Here is a 16,380-nt window from a genome sequence, read left to right as displayed (position 1 = left end):
AGGGTGGAGGGAAGGGGGTTAGAAAGGGGGAACTGATCACAAGGATCTACATATAACCTTCCTGGGTACGGACAACAGAAAAGTGGGTGAAGGGAGATGGGCAGTATAAGACATGACAAAACAATAATTTATAATTATCAGGCATTTTGTGGGGGAGGAGAGGGAGGGGGGAAATGAGCTGATACCAAGGGCTCAAGTAGAAAGAAAATGTTTTGAGGATGATGGTGCAACAAATGTGCTTGGCACAATGGATGTATGTATGGATTGTGATGAGTCATACAATAAAATGATTTAAAGAATTCAATACTGGAATATAAAGAATAAAATGATTTTTTTTAAAGGCATTTTGAAAATTTAGATGGTTTGTACCTTTTAAAGAGTCTTGCAGTTGCCCTCTGTCACTTACTATTCAGAATAAACAGGCCACATTTATTTAAAAATTAATGTTTTAGATATCCTATATGGTCGCTCTGAGTCGGATTCGACATTGGCAAAACTCAATGAGTTTTGAGGTTTCTTTGTTTTTGTTATTTTTAAATAATATAACAGTTTATAAAGTTGGTGATTTGTGTTTAGGATAAAAAGAAATCTTTTCACTTTGGATTGCTAAAAAATAGCTACATGACGGTTTCCCTTACAAAAAATAAGGATTGCTGAATTATTAATGAAACTGTGGCAAGGGCCAAAGTCAGAGTAAATCTTTCCTTTTAATAAAAACGCCTGGGATCCTGACAAGGTTTAGGACAACTCACGTGGTTGAATTTACATTCAAATATCTTTCAGGTTTTTGTTGTTTGTAGATAGCAAATCTGAAAACCTAACCTAAAAAAAATTTGTATGCATTATGAAGCATGGTAATAATAAACTGCATTGGTGGTAATGAAGAGTCCCACAAGTGCTGAAGATTGACATAACCTTTAACAAGATGGACAATTTATTAGAACTGCCAATTCCAGGTTCCGAGGTACGCCACAGTGCGTCATTGTGCCATTGGGACAGATTAGAATGGTACCATTTTTCACTAAATGTGTGAGACAGTTGAGAGTTATTACTTGAGACAAGGGTTTGTATAAATTTAGGGATTATTGCCTTTGGTAAGCAGAGCATCACTTTCACATACTTTTTAGAAACATTTATCCCATAACATGTTTTTCAAGCTCTACCTAGTAATTTCTAAACTTCAAAATAACCTTTAAGTTCACTTACAAAGTTTCATAGATCATAGAACACCTTGTAATTTGAGTCCTTCATCCCCACCCCCACCCCACTTCTTAGGCAAAGTACTTCAGAGCATTTGCCTAATCCCCACAACAGTATTTGGAATTAAGATGGAAACCAATAATTATCCTCTGCAAACAGAGAAAATAAGTAAAGTTGTGTTCTGGTCCTAAAGTTGTGCTCTGGTCCATGGTCATGAATAACTCACGGTGAAAAATCCTGGTAATCCAACTGCTTCTTGTACTTCCATTATTTGTATTACTTAAATAAAAGATGAGTTTAAATATTTTTTTTTGCCATAATGCTGTGACTCTACTAAGTAGGAATATAAGTTAAATTTTCAAAGGAAAAAATACGAAACCGGTTTGTGTAGTGAAGAGACTAAGTACGGAAGTATTTTGTTTGTTTTAAAGATCATTGATGCTCTTAGTGGGAAATAAATTGCATTACTAACAGTGTCATTCTAACCTAGACAGCAGTGATTAGAAAAAGTATACAAAGAACACTCTAAAGACCCATGGAACAATAATGAACCATTAACTTGGCACTGAGCTATACCATAATAAAGTCATACGTATTGTATATTGACATACACTGAGTAGGGTGACAGGAATTTTCAGTAACGAGTTTAGAAAATTGTTCATTTTTTGCTAATGTGTGTCAATATAAGACCGACAAAGCAAGACAAGGAAGCATCGAGCATGGAGTCTTTGTGCCCAGTAGCCAAAGGCAAGCCTTGGTGACGGGCAGCAGCGCCCTGGCTTGTCAGACGGCACCGATCCTGTGGTGAGGCACCTGAAGAGTCTGCAGGTTGGGGCACGTGAAACAAGGAGCCGGCAGGAAGCACGCAGCTATTCCATTGGACGCAAAGGGAAGCGTGGGCCCATAGAACACTTCCTCTTGGCCTTCCCTGCTTACGTCCAGCACCTGCGAAAGAAGAGGCAAAGCCTGTATGTCAGACAGCGGCTCCAAACCCAGCCTGTATCAGTGAGCTTCACCAGGTTCCCTTATGTGTCAGCAGTGCCCGCGTGTCGTCATGGTAAGTTTTTTCACTGAGCTAATACCAGAAACACGTATGAACTTCCTAGATATTAGACTGGCTTTGTCGTTGTGTTTACAAACACACATTTGTCATACCAATGTTAAAATAGTGATGAGATAGACACGGTTTTTCTCATTTAAGAAAACTGCCTGCCACTGGTATTAAGAAAAAAAAAAGTGCCCAAACTAGTCAGTAGGTAGAGTTGCATTGTTAGCTTGCAGACCCCATGCCTACCCTTCGCTGAGGGGCTGAAACAGGACCAACAAGGTCCTTTGGAGCAGGGCTCACGAAGTGGCCATCACGGAGGAAAGCGAAGGGAGCCTTTCGCCCTTCTTTAGCACCTGGAATGTTTGCAGTTGACCGCATGGAATAAAAGTCCAGTCTGTTGTTTACTTCCAGAGTTTGTATAATGTCTTTATTGCTTTTTTTCCCTTCCCAACTTACAGCTCTTAAATGTCCAAACCCTGCAGACCCAGTTTTCTCCTAGCTGACCCACCTAAACGTTATAGGCACCCCAAATAAAGAATGTCCAAGATGCAAGGACATTATCCCCACTTTAAAGAATCAATATTGTGTTTTCCATGCCCAGGCCTAAGATTTTTAATTCGTTGTCTTTTATTTTTTTAACATTTTATTGGGGGCTCTTACAGCTCTTGTAATATCCATACAACAGTTGTATCAAGCACATTTATACATATGTTGTCATCATTATTTTCTAGATACTTGTTTTCTATTGAGCCCTTGGTGTCAGCTCCTCTTCCCCACCTCCTCTCCCCCCGCCCACCCTAGTGGCCCCTTGATAAATTATAAATTATTACTTTCATGTCTTACACCGACCGCTGTCTGGTGGAGAGCCAGCAGTTGAAAATTCCTGCTTTGATTGTATCCTCGTGTACCATAATTAGGAGTGTGAGACTCTTATCTTACCAGTTTTTACTTTGGAAAAGTGCCACAAAGAAGGCACTGTTTTTATCAAATAGTCTGGTCGGTGTCTCTAACTTTACCCCTGACTTTCTAACCTCGACTCTGACAGGTAATGTAGATCTCGAAATACCTGGGAGGAACCTAGCCTTGGAAATCACACTGATTGGATTTAAATCCCAGTCTGTGGTTCAGTAGCTTTATGGCTGCAGGTTACCCAACCTCTCCCAGCCTACTTCCTCATTAGTAAAATTAGGGACCCACTAGCCTAAGTCAGCTTTATTATGAAAATTGGAGACGTCTAGCTCAGTGTCTAGCACATAGGGTCTTACAGCACAGCTTAGTAGCAGATTCAAAATTAGTTCTCATTTTGGAAAGGTTTCTTCTGTTACTTCCTCCTTCAAGCTGTAGTTGCCTCTCTCCTGATATGGCACCGTCTCCGCTAGTCTGCGTGCTGGCTGGCTTACTCCTTACTCTGAGGAAAGTGGCTTCTGGAGGAAAACTGCTCGTGTCCTATTTGTCACACCCATCAGACTCTAGCCCTAAATCACTTTAATCTCGCTTCCTGTGCTCTTCCTCCAACCCTACGTAAAACCTTGCCTCCCGCCCAGCTAAAAAAGGAAGCTCCCGACATTCAAGAGCAAATTGGAAATATTGTTTACTACAACTAGGTAGGGTCTTTAAGTATTGTCTTCAATGTCCAGAGCAGAGAGCTGAGCTGCAGAGAAAGCAGGTGCCTTGCACAGTCATATGACTACCAAGTGGAAGCCAATAGTTGAGCTCAAGGATGCAGCCCAAGAAAGAGCAAGAGTTTCTGGCCACGTGTGTTCTCCCTTCCCCCAGTGGAATGTGTTTTTCGAAGACAGGATGTCAGCTGAGGTAATCATCCAGAGAGGTTTTGCCTGGCTCCTGGGCCAACAGAGACTGCATATGCTTAGCAGATGTAATGTATTTAATCTGTGAGCAGGGAAAAGGAAGTGTTGGCGGTTTTTCTCCCAAACACTCCTCTGTTAACTGGCAGAAAGAAGGCATTTGGGAGATGGAGATGCCAGTTTGGCAGCATGTCTTCCAGCCAAAAGGAAGTAATAGTAACTGAAGAGCAGCAGAGGTGATCTGGAAACACAGGCTAATCACTTGCACACTTATGCAGCTGGTCCCTTATGTGCTCCTCCGCACCCACGGCACACCAGATGAGAGTGAGAATTCTGTGCCAGACGTGTGCTCACACGCCCGCTCAGTAAACAAGAGCACCTTCACTTCTGTCCAGAATCCACGACAAGTACCTTCCAGAAGTAGTCATGACTGACAAAGCCCAAAACTCTTATCTGTAAACAAGTATTAATTTCAGAGCCTCTCAGCTTTTCCCTTAGTTTCGGTTGTCTTGTGGCTGATAGGCTCCTCTGTGCTCGGTCATGTATAACAGGGAAAGGAATTCATTTGCCTTCTCCACATCCACAGGACTGAGGCCAGTACGTGGCAGCGGAACTTGGGGTACGGTCCAGAAAGGGCAGTCTAATGAGATAGGTTATTGGCTGGTATTTTTGAGCACAAACAAATGGTTTCAGGCATTCTGGATGTTAATGACCAATCATAGTACCATGTATGTACAACCTTCACCAGTTTTAATTGGCTGTGACCTTAGAATGCAAAGATTATGGCATGAAAAATGGAAACTTTGTTAGACTGAGTTTATAAACTCTTTTCCGTACTTCTCACCCTGGACTTATAGTAGGAATTTCTACTGTTAATGTTTCCTCACAAGCACTGACTATTCTAGTCTTCCATGACTTATTTTCTTTGTTGTATACTCTTCCATCAGGTAGTAAAGACCAAAACAAATCCAAGGTTGGAAGTTCCAGGCTACCCAAAGGCACTTGGTGACAGCCAGTGTTTTTCCCATAAAAATCTGCATTGACAACCCTGTGGAAGCCACTTGTACTATGACAACCATGGTGCCATCCTGAGTCAGAGAAGACAATGGGCCTGTGGGATGTCCTAGACTGCCAGGTATTGTGTGTAACACGGAGCTAGTCTTTTCAACCATCAATGCACCGCTGTTAATGTACCAAGATAAATTGTTCCATGGTCATCAAACAAGTAAAGGTTTTGCGATAGTGCAGTGACAGTTCACCTGGAATGATAATGTAACCGTTTTTAGAAACTGAACGGAAAGCTCTATGACCGGTCCATAAAGACATCTATTCGAAACATTTCTTTAAGTGAAAATATATATGCTTATATAGACAATGACTATCTGTTAACATTAGGAGTTATCAAAACCCTTTGTCAAATGTATCAAGACTTTCTAGAATTGGTGTGCCAGTCACGGGATTAGACATCATTTGCTGTAGGTCTGATCGTGTCCACCAGAGAGGCTACCAGAACAACTAATTACCCGTGCTGCTGTTGTTTTGTAAAAATAGTAATCCCAAAGGTGAAATTTATTCCAGCACAGGATACTAGCTGTTTTTAAGCAAAATTGTTTAAAACAATTAAAAATCTTTGAATCACCAGTCTTGAGGACACTCTTGAATATTCTCAGGGGTTTAAAACATTTGAGGTGGATCATAAGATATTGCTACTGGGCTCCCAGTTCATACACACAGGCTTTTTCCAAACTGTTTCCACTCATCTCTGCAATGAGCCCAGGATGCAGGCAAGGTCTCGGTGACGCGCTTATCTCGTGAGGGTGCTTTAACACACAGGGCGTGGGCTACTCAAACCACTTGCTTAAGAGCTGATCTTCCATCAGTCTTTCAGGCAAGATGGAAAGTAGAAAAGGTGATGTTACAAAATTAATGAACCAGAGATGAGTCTTAGATTCCTCAGTATGATCCCCAGAGCAAAGTCCAATCCAAACTGGATCCTGAGGGCATCTGCAGGGCCACTTAAGTTCAAGGCAGAGGTGTCCACTCAAAAGGTTATGATCACTTTTGAGGGGATTCCAAAGAGGTAATCCTGACAGACTTTCTTGAAGGACACAAGGGAACCATGGGGCAGGGGGGCTTGTGGAAAAATATTTTTAAAAATCTGAAAACTGCCCTGGTGACAAAAGGTTTCCCATCGGGACACTGCACCTGCTCTTTCTAGAAGGATAGGAAGGGCTGTCCAATGAGGATTGAATGGAGAAACTCTCCCGCCTACTCCTTGCCCCTTCAAGCTTTCTGTTCCCCAAACTCGGCATTTAAAAGGAACACACTGTGTCCATTGAAGCTGCCCAAACTGCTGCTGACGGTGCCCATCGAAGGGCCAGGGAGCAGCGGACATGGAAGCACAGCATTGGGCTGCTCACTGCAAGGCCAGCAGTTTGAGACCACCAGTCCCTCGGGGGGAGGCAGAGGAGGCTTTCTTTTCCCACTGAGAGTCACAGTCGTGTAAGCTCACAGAGGCAGAGTTCAACCCTGTCTACAGGGCTGCTATGGGTCACAATCAACTCACTGGCAGTGAGTTTGGTTTTTGTTATCTCTGACTAAATAAGGGTTTTGTCAACTTTTTATTAGATTGTGATGTAATGACCATCTCTATAGTTACAGATCTCCTAGCGTAGGTGGTGCAAATGGTTAACATGCTCAGATATTAACCAAAAGGTTGGAGGCTGCAGACTACCTAGCTGCACCTTGGTTATGGTTTTTTCCATAAAACTATGCATTGAAAACCCTGTGGAAGCTACTTGTACTGTGACACCCATGGGGGTCATCATGTGTCAGAAAAGGCTGGGCCTGGGGGAATATCATAGACTGCCAGTTATTGTTTTGAATCTGTTCCATTTTTCTTAACCCAAACCCTCTTTCATGATTCATTTTGATAAACAGTCTATGAGGGTGCTTCAAATCATTTAGGGAAGGTGTTCATTATCCTTTAATTCCATTTTTCCACAAGCTCTTGTATATAAAGAATTAAAAAGTTTCCAAAGCTCCCTTGGATATCCACTCTAACTCATGATCCAGAATCACAGCAAGTAAGATGCTCAAATTCTCAACCTTCTTTTAAAATTCCCTACCTTTGATGATTCCACCCCCACCCCTCCCAAGTTGGCTCATAAGAACAGGAGTAGGTAGAAATGGCAAGGCTCGTCAGAAGTCAAGGAGAGACAATATGATGAATGTGATGGTGGGTATGAGGTAAGTAAAAAAATGTTGCCACAAAACCATAGAAACCTTTATTGAACCGAAATAGCAAAGCATGACACTGTTGTTTCTGGCCATAGCGCCCCTCTAGCTCTGTTCACTTCTGAAGGTGAATGTTTCATCTCTCACCCTCTCCCCATAAAATTCTGCACAAAATGGCAAGGGGTATCCTCGGGGGACTCGTGTCCTCTGAGTTTGGGGAACAAAGAGATCTGAAGAGGCAAAATGCTATCACAGGATGGATGGGGCAATTCAAGAGAATTGTTTTTAGGATACAGGATGAAGTTTAGCAGCTGAAGCAGCACCAGGATTTTGACAGTGAGCTTAAGCTTCTTTCTACATGTAAACATCTTTTCCTTCCATAGCAGCGGGGCACAAGTCACTTTCCTGACCCGCTTAAGCAAACTTCCAAGGGAACTTGAACCACCCACCTGGATACAGGCCAGAGGCTCATTTGTCCAAATCGAATATCCTCCAACTAAATATATTCTCCCGTTATGGACAGCAACTCCTGATTCATTCTGGCCTAAAGTAAAGAGAAGCAAATATGAATAAAACACGTCTGTTTCCCTGCATGTTTGAATGAAAGCCCCTGCCCCTGAGGACCACAGTGCCCTCCCGTGGCACGCTGTGTATGCAGTGGGTTTTGTGGGGCAGTTCATGCCTGCCTTCTAGGTCCCAGAGGGAAGCATATGCTACAGATTATCCCAGAAAGGGTCTCAGTGCCACACCAGAACCAGGCCACAACAATGATTAGCACATTGGTGAATACAGTATTAAAGACAACCATAATAAAGAAAGCATCTAGAAGTTAAGAGGGATACTATACAAGGGAGCTGCATAAAGTCTGTGGGGGGAAAAGTCCATTATCTTTGCATTCCATTTCCCCATGAACTTTTTGAAGCCACTTCGTTTTATATTCCATTAATTTACAGTGGTGGCGAAAAGGTGTCTTTTAGCAATGCAAAGTACCTCTTGTATCGGCAGTGCCTTTTTGGCACCGTAAAGTAATAGCTACAACCCCAAGAAGCCAATAACACAGCCATGCTCCGAGCATGCCCCAAATAAAGATAAATGGCAGGCAGGATTGATACAGTTACTACCCTTCCTTCCTTTGCATACATAAGAATTTGAGGACTATATTAAAGTTCTTCAGCTGGAACTAGCCTAGATACTGACATCACCAAAATGATGAAAGTTGTCACCACCCACCCCCCCACGCGCCCCCCAGCCTCCCATTTGAAAAGGAAGACAGAATAACTCACTCCCACATATTCCTCCCTGGAGGCCATCAGAGAGTGAGATCGTCTCTTTTTATTGATGGGCTGACACAGGACTGACTGGGGTAATAAATAAACTGGGTCCTATAACAGGCAGAATCACGGGACGGCGACCTCAGGTGGCGCTACAGCAACGTGGGGAGCGTTAAGTACTTGTAGGGAGGCTTCAACAATCATTTTGTGGAAACAGGAGCTCAACCGTTAAGGGATCCAGCCTCTCCCACACCCCAAAGGGTTGTGTGTGTGGGGAGAGGGGGATAACCTGACCCCAGCAGCAGCTGGGAGTGAGTACCAGCCTACCCAGCCTATTGAAATACTGATCCCTTGCTGATATTAAGGCGGACGGACAGAGGGGGAATGTGTTCCCCTCCACGCAGCAGAGCCAGGGAAGAGGGGCTCTGCTCCCTGTCGGATGTGGATAACCCTGAGCCCCGTGGGCTTCCAAACCCGGTGTTGCCCTGTGGCCATGCTTGGATGTGAGGGTTGCCGCATCGGCTGTGAGTGGCTGTGCAGAGAGCTGCTGGGTGGGGTTAGATGTGAGGAGAATACAGCCAGAGACAATATTTGACCATGACAAACAGGAAGACCCTTTTCTCAAACTTCAGAACCTGAGAAATAAAGTCGGAGTTAGTGAGAAGTTCAAGACACTGCTTCTGCGAGGGCGATGAACTCTTCCAGCCTGCTTCCTGCTCGTCTACCAACCAAAGTTCCTATGTGAACCCTGACTCGTGGACTTTAAGCATCACACAGGCACATGTAGAAACCGCTTGTCAGGCCGTGGGAAACACGAGCAGCTCAGCTGACCGGCAGTCAGTGTCTGTGAGATAACGTGCATCTTCGGGGGGAATGGGAGCAACTTTACCACCCTTGCCTGGCTTTTGGGTTGGTTCCAACTCCTGGTAGTCCCACTGACCGAGGTTTTAAATGGCTCATTTTGAAACGGGCCTTTCTTCCTCAGTGCCCAGGGTAAACTTAAACCACCAATTTTTCAGTGAAGCAGTTGATGCAGTATATATATCTTTTCTTTTTTTTTAACAAATCATTTTATTAGGGGCTCTTCCAGCTCTTATAACAATCCATACATCAATTGTATCAAGCACATTTGTACATATGTTGCCGCCATCTTTGTAAAAACATTTTCTTTCTACTTGAGCCCTTGGTATCAGCTCCTTTTCCCCCCTCCCTCTCCCAACCTCATGACCCCTTGATAAAATTTAAATTATTATTATTTTCATAACTTAAACAGTCCACTGTCTCCCTTTACCCTTCTGTTGTTGGTCCCCCTGGATGGGGGGACACTTATATATCGACCGTTCTGATCTGTTCCCCCTTATCCCCACACCCTCCCCGGACCCTCCTGGCATCACTACTCCCATTATTGTACCTGAGGGGACTATCTGTCCTGGATTCCTTGTGTCAAGAGCTCTTATCTGTACCAGTGTACATGCTCCAGTATAGCAGATTTGTAAGGTAGAACTGGGGTCATGATATTGGGGTTGGGGAAGAAGCATTAAAGAACTAGAGGAATGTTATGTGTTTTGTTGGTGCTATACCACCCTTGGCTGGCTCATCCCTTCCTTCTGTGAGGGATGTCCACTTGTCTACAGATGGGCTTGGGGTCTCTACTCTCTCCCCCCTCATTCACATAGATATGATTGTTTGTTTGGGGTCTTCTGATACCTGATCCTGTCAATACCCTGTGATCACACAGGCTGGTGTGCTTCTTCCATGTGGGCTTTGTTGCTTCCCTGCTAGATGGATGGAGTATAGTTCTTAAGATGGCTTATCTATCCATGTCTCTGTAACACCCACCAAATGACTGGGCGGGCCCATGCAAATAGGGCGTGTGAACACTGACAGCGAGGCCTGGTCCGATTTAGTCACCACTCCTGTGGTTACAAGGGTGAGCCATCTCAGAAGCAGGAACAGAAACGAACTCGGGGTCATCCAGGAAGAAGCGCCTCCAGTGGAGCCCATCGGAGATCCCCGTCTGAAGTGGAGGCCAGAGGCACCAGAGGCTGCACGGCACGGAGACCAGAAGACCGAGCCAAGGAGCCAGGCTGAGGCAAGGGGGCCATGAGACAGAACAGAGGAGCAGCACTAGTATATCACTGTGAGGCAGACTTCCTGGCACCCAGAGGCTGAGGGACCATGTGGCTGAAGCCTAAGGATGGCTGTGGGTTGAGGAAAGGTGTAGAACAATGGCTGTATTTTGAATGTTTTCTATCCCCACCTGTTAACTTCCCGAGTAAACCCCCATCGTCATGAATATTGTCCCTGAGTTCTGGGTGGCCATTGTAATGAATTATTGAAGCCAGCAGAAAAAGACCATGCTGTGGGAGCAACAAGGGATGTCAGAGTCGGGGGTGGGGGGGGTGGGATGATGAAGGCTGGAGGTGTGTCTGACCTCTCTACCTTGTGACACGGGCCGTGGACTGGGGTGGAGATGGACTCTCCTTCTCCCTTGACAGAGCAGGTCAGATGCAGCTTCCGCACGGTTGATTATGCAGCCGAGCACGGGCACCCTTGCCCATCCCCCAGGGACTCCTTTACCCCCAGAGACCTAGCACTTAGGAATGTACTCACAGGGAGGAAAACATCGTGAAACCAAGTCTGGTGAGCTCCTGACTCCTGGCTTTTTCTGTTTATAGAATCAAAGTACTTGCCTGTCAACAGGTTGAAGTTACAACGTGTCCACTGGTCAGTGTCGATGTTATAAGAATCTATATGTCGCACGAGAATCCGGTCGTTGTTGTAGTCTAGGTCGTTGCCGCCGAGAACATAAAGCTTCCTTTGGACCGCAGCCATGGAGTGGTAGACCCTTCGCTGCAGCATAGGGCTGCGGCTTATCCATGTATTCTGAAAGCGAGAGCAAGGAGAATTCTATGAGTGGGCACTTCCATGAAGAAAGCAGCAGTGGCCACTCAGGAGCCCAGGTGACGCTCACGCTTCTCCATGGCCATTCTTCCTGGAGGTTGGTCATATCCATGGAAAGGTATTGATTTCTTCTTGGGGGTGGGGGGTGTCAGTGGAGAAGATTGACATATTCTTTTTTTTTTTTTGATCGACATATTCTAACTGTATTTTGCAACTCACTACAAAGCATTTCCTCCTGGTTTGGGGTCCATTTTCCTGAGCAATTTGCATCTTGTAAGAGGAACATAAGAGAATCTAGAGGTGTGCACAGTGGCTCTCTCACAATTCAGAGATCTTACTCAGGGGACTCACTCAAGAGTAAACCTATTTTGAACAAAACCCATTAACATTAAGTCCATTCCAATTCCTGAAAGCCCTCTACGGGGTTTCTATGGCTTTAAGTCTTTACATTAGCAGACAGCCTCATCTTTTGCCTTGAATCATTTAGTGGGTTTGAACTGCTGACCTTAAAGTTAGCAGCCCAATGCCTAACCCACAGTGCCACAAGGGCTCTTCAAACTGTTATAGTAATTAAGAAAGCAAACTGGTCTGCGTTTATACCCGGTGTGTGGCCTTTACCAATTCACTTTGCCCTGTTTATACCCGGTGTGTGGCCTTTACCAATTCACTTTGCCCTGTTTATACCCGGTGTGTGGCCTTTACCAATTCACTTTGCCCTCTGTACCTGTTTCCTCATCCAAAAATGGGGATACTCCCTGCTAATAAGGCTGCTGTGAAGAGTAAATGAGATCATTCACACAACTCATTTGGAAGAATGCCTGGCATTTAATACACCTCCTGTAAAAGCTACCTTTTAAAGGTGTTATTGTGGCATAGTGGTTATGTGTTGGGTGGCTAACATCAAGGTCAGCAGTTTGAAACCACCAGCCGCTCCTAGGGAAACAGATGGGGCTTTCTACTTCGGGAAAGAGCTCCAGTCTCCGAAATGCACCCGGCCAGTTCCCCCTGCCCTCCAGGGTCACTATGCGTCCACACGGACTCGATGGCAGTGCATCTGGTTTGGTTTAATTGAGGCTAATCACTGGTCTATCCCAGGCTCTCCTAGATAAGCAAAGGGGCTCTTGTTTTTGTTTTTCCTTTTGTTTTTCCACTTCCTGTGGTCACTGGAAGAGCCTGAAATTGGGTCAGCTACAAACCTTCCAACCTCAACTTCCTTCAACAGATTTGCAATCTCATCTTAGGAAAAGTGGTTTCTGGACACACTTGTTGGTTTTGCTTGAAGGCCAAGGTTTATACGGTGCCTTTAGAGGCTGGTGAAACCTTCAATATCTGGTTCCCGCTCACTATCAACAATGAGACGTGTAAGTGCGGCCCGCCTTAAACAGACCTCTAGTTCAGATGGCATCTAAGATGTACATTCAGATAAAATCAGATTTGACTTTAATTTGAACCTCGACTAAGTAATCAACAGGTAAACACACCCACGCACTTCCTTTCTACATTGACACTAAGCACACCGAAAGAACCCAGAGTCCAGTTTGCCCAGAAAAATCTGGACTTTAACCAGAAAAACGTGGTTTTCAGTAAACAGAAATGTACTAGTTTACAAAGCGTTAGGGAAAGAAGGAGAGAAAAAATAGCGTGTTCTATAAATGCTATTTCACTCACTCTAGGCCTCTCTACTAGCGCGTTTCTAATGCCTCTTTGAAAGACACCCCCCTCCCCCCTGAAAAGAAAAGGATCATGTAGTTTGAAAAGCTTGAATCTATAACTGCTTCCCTTATTTGGAACATGTCATCTTAAGAATTGCCTTGCAATCAAACATCACCTCTAGTAAAATAACAAAGTCTGTCAGCTATTTTGCTAAGAGATATCTATCTCATGGTACACACGAGTGAATCTAACTCAAAACGACGATGAAGCATGTTCGGGGGGATTTTTTTAACAACCCATTACAGTATTAGGAATCAATGTTTGCATTAGCAAGTCATTTTCTTGCCACCAGACTATGGACGCCATCTGGCTTGCAAAGCCGGCCTGCATCCCCCATTGTATCTTCAGCTTCCTTCACTGTGGTGCCTGCCAGGTGAACCGCCACCCCACTGCAAAGGCAAAGACACAGAGAGGCCTGGTGGGGTCGTTCCTAATAAGCTAGCGTGTGAATACTAATCAGTGGTGGGGATGCAGAGGTCAGCACAGTCGGCCTGTTGGCAGGTAGCGATGTGCTCTGCAGCAGATGGCAGGCATTATCGACTCTCCACAAAGGCCTAGAAGAGAAATCAGCACTAGGGCTGAGTGATAGAGTTATTGAGATTCCGAACAAGATGCAAGCAGATGTGATGTTTGCCAGTACCCACCGTAAACAATATGCCAGCAGAATTTTTAAAAAGAGCATGTGTGTACAAACACGAAAGAGAACTCATTTGAGGCAACATTAACACCTTCGTCCTCTTTCACCACGTGTGCACCAGGCTGCAGCATCTGCAATTAATGCCCGCTCTGGGGACTGCTGACCCATGGCTATGCGGTCCCTGAAGACCACGGCTTCTCCTGACACCCGGGGCACATGTGCACAGGGACAAATGCTTTCTCTAGATTCAGAAGCAAGTAGGCCAGTCCAACTAGAGAGAGCAGGTGGCCATTCCTGACACACATTTGGTGGCCAGTCATGGCTTAGAATGCCGAAAGCCAACCTGTTGTTTCAGGCCTCACAATGATAAATATGAAATGCCTCAAATCAAACCTTTGGGGGATATTTTCAGAATCATGAAATGTCAAAACTCCACAGACACATGCCAACGTCGTTGATGTTTTAGAGAAGGAAAGGAGAATAAAAATGTCCTCCTTTTAGGGGAAGAGAAAAATCATGACATGTGCATGAGAAGCTGACTCACAAAGAGAGGCAGGCATCTTCCAAATGGTTCCCATTCAGAGAGCAAGTGGTAAGGGGCAAGCAACTCCAGCTCTTTGGCTGTTTCTACAGCTGCCTTGTCCTATGCCCTGCTCTACCCTGGGGAGGAGAGAACCCTATTCACAGGCACACTCCCTTTCTAGAACGACACACTTTTTAGCAGTACAAAGCAAGGGGGCAATCACGTTCATTTCTTCAAAGGCTTCTATACATGAACAGTCATGGGAGCGGAATTAGTTGATTGTGCCAACCTGGCCGGTAAACATGTGGCGTTAGTTGAAGGGCGGAGGGATAAATGGCTCAGTGAGCCTCTCCTTTGGAGGTCTTGGGTCTCTTGTTTTCTGATTGTCAGACCAGGGTGCAGCTGCCTTAGCCAGTTCCCTGCTTCAGCTGGCAAGGCTCACTTTCTGCAAGACATCCCCAAGAAGAAGCCACATGGACCTAGCCTGATGCAGCCCTGGGTGCTGGAGCAGCCGTGTGGAGATCCCTGCCAGCGCTGAGATGCTTACACATTCACTGACTCGGCTTTCCTTCCGCAGTCAGCATCATTGTGTCTGTTTTGTGAGATGGAGGAGGACTTTGTGGATTGGTGTCGGACATATGGGTTAATGTTGGACTTGTGGACTTGGACAGCACTGGGTTAAGATGTTTTCTTGATGTGCACTCACCCTTTATATAAAACTCTCTCTTATACATGAGTTTCTGTGGATTTGTTTCTCTAATGTACCCAGACGAACACAGGAACTTACATTTGCCAAGGTATTTTCCCTTGTTTTTTACACTGGGCAAAACTGCGAGTTTGACACTGTGTACAGCACAAAACTAGAGGAGTTGAAATTTTGTGCGTTAAAAAAAAGAAACCCAAAGCAGTTTTCCTCTCTCTTTTGAAGCTTGCTGAGAAGGATCCCTAATACCGTGTACTGACAAGGCATTCCGATGGCAGTGGAATGTAGTAAAGATCCCGCTTAATGAAAGCCATGCAGTGCTCTTCTGTTACCTTACCTGGTTAGGTTCATACACCATGAGCCGGTTCTGATACTGTGCTGTGTTAGTTACTCCACCTGTAATGGAGTAACATGTGTTAAAGCTTTTCATGAATAAGAAATAGAATATCCCAACATAAGAACTGAGATGCAATTAAAGGAAAATTAGCTACTGCTGAGGATCCGTTTGTATCCCTTCCTGGTGAACCCATGACATAATTAAGAGTGTATTGTTAAAGCAGGTTCATTCTCAAGAAACAGTTCAGAAGCAATCCAGGTGAGAACAGGCAACAAATAGACTGAGATTACCAAAAAACTTCCACTTCTGGTGAAGTGTCATGTGTGGCCAGAGAGGAACTATGTGTTTGGGTGGGGGTGGGGGTGGGAGGAGTGGCAGGGAGAGGGCAGTTGAGGAGTGCACTGTTGGTAAAAGGATGCAATATAGTTAGACAAGTCTATGCAATTTACGCCAGCCACAAGGTGTGTGGTAAACCCTTGTCCTTGTCTGAATTGGCAGTCGTATAATTCTAGCCTCATGTAGACCAGCACTGCATTATCTTGATGTCTTGTTAGAGGAAGCAGATCTAAGAAAAGTCTTTAGTTATCAAAAGCGAACGCCAGCAGTGCAAGGGCCACGAACACCAGTCACACACACCCTGAAACAGGAACCAGGAAAATGAAATTTAATAACCTTAAGCTCGCTATACTCAACGTACTATCAACAAGAAACCAATCTTTGAAACGTTCAAATCTTTTATGCTTTTCATCACAGAACATGTTTGAGACCCAGTGCGTTGTTTGAAATAGCATGGTCTTCATCCGGATTCGCCGTATTTCAAGTGCTCACTAAGCAGAATGACTGCCACACTGGACAATACTGATCTAGAGTAATCCACAGCAGTTGCTTTAGAGTTGACTTTTTTGAAATCCTCCTGACAACAGCATAGCTCTAAGAACCTTGAGACCCCCTCCCTAAGCAAACCAAGTCCACTGGCATTCAGTCAGTTCTGACTCATCTAGC

At 44.7% G+C, this 16,380-nt stretch overlaps 1 protein-coding gene across 4 annotated transcripts in view; it reads right to left on the bottom strand.

The window, feature by feature from the left end:
- Positions 1-1,262: 1,262 nt before the first annotated feature.
- The window catches only part of KLHL32 (kelch like family member 32), a 256,480-nt gene continuing 241,362 nt past the window's right edge, over positions 1,263-16,380 (bottom strand). For all 4 annotated transcript variants that reach the window (XM_045294472.1, XM_030886866.2, XM_045294473.1 and 1 more), the window contains 4 exons: positions 15,379-15,437; positions 11,255-11,447; positions 7,740-7,834; positions 1,263-2,145 (listed from right to left, as the gene is read on the bottom strand). In XM_045294472.1, the coding sequence (XP_045150407.1) occupies positions 1,984-2,145; positions 7,740-7,834; positions 11,255-11,447; positions 15,379-15,437 (509 nt within the window). In that variant the 3' untranslated portion in view covers positions 1,263-1,983. The remainder of the gene's footprint in view (positions 2,146-7,739; positions 7,835-11,254; positions 11,448-15,378; positions 15,438-16,380) is intronic.

Source organism: Echinops telfairi, unplaced genomic scaffold, assembly GCF_000313985.2.
Source record: "Echinops telfairi isolate 266 unplaced genomic scaffold, ASM31398v2 ScPeMD7_3533;HRSCAF=4204_0, whole genome shotgun sequence".
NCBI lineage: Eukaryota > Metazoa > Chordata > Mammalia > Afrosoricida > Tenrecidae > Echinops > Echinops telfairi.
This window is presented reverse-complemented; position numbering and strand designations above follow the sequence as displayed.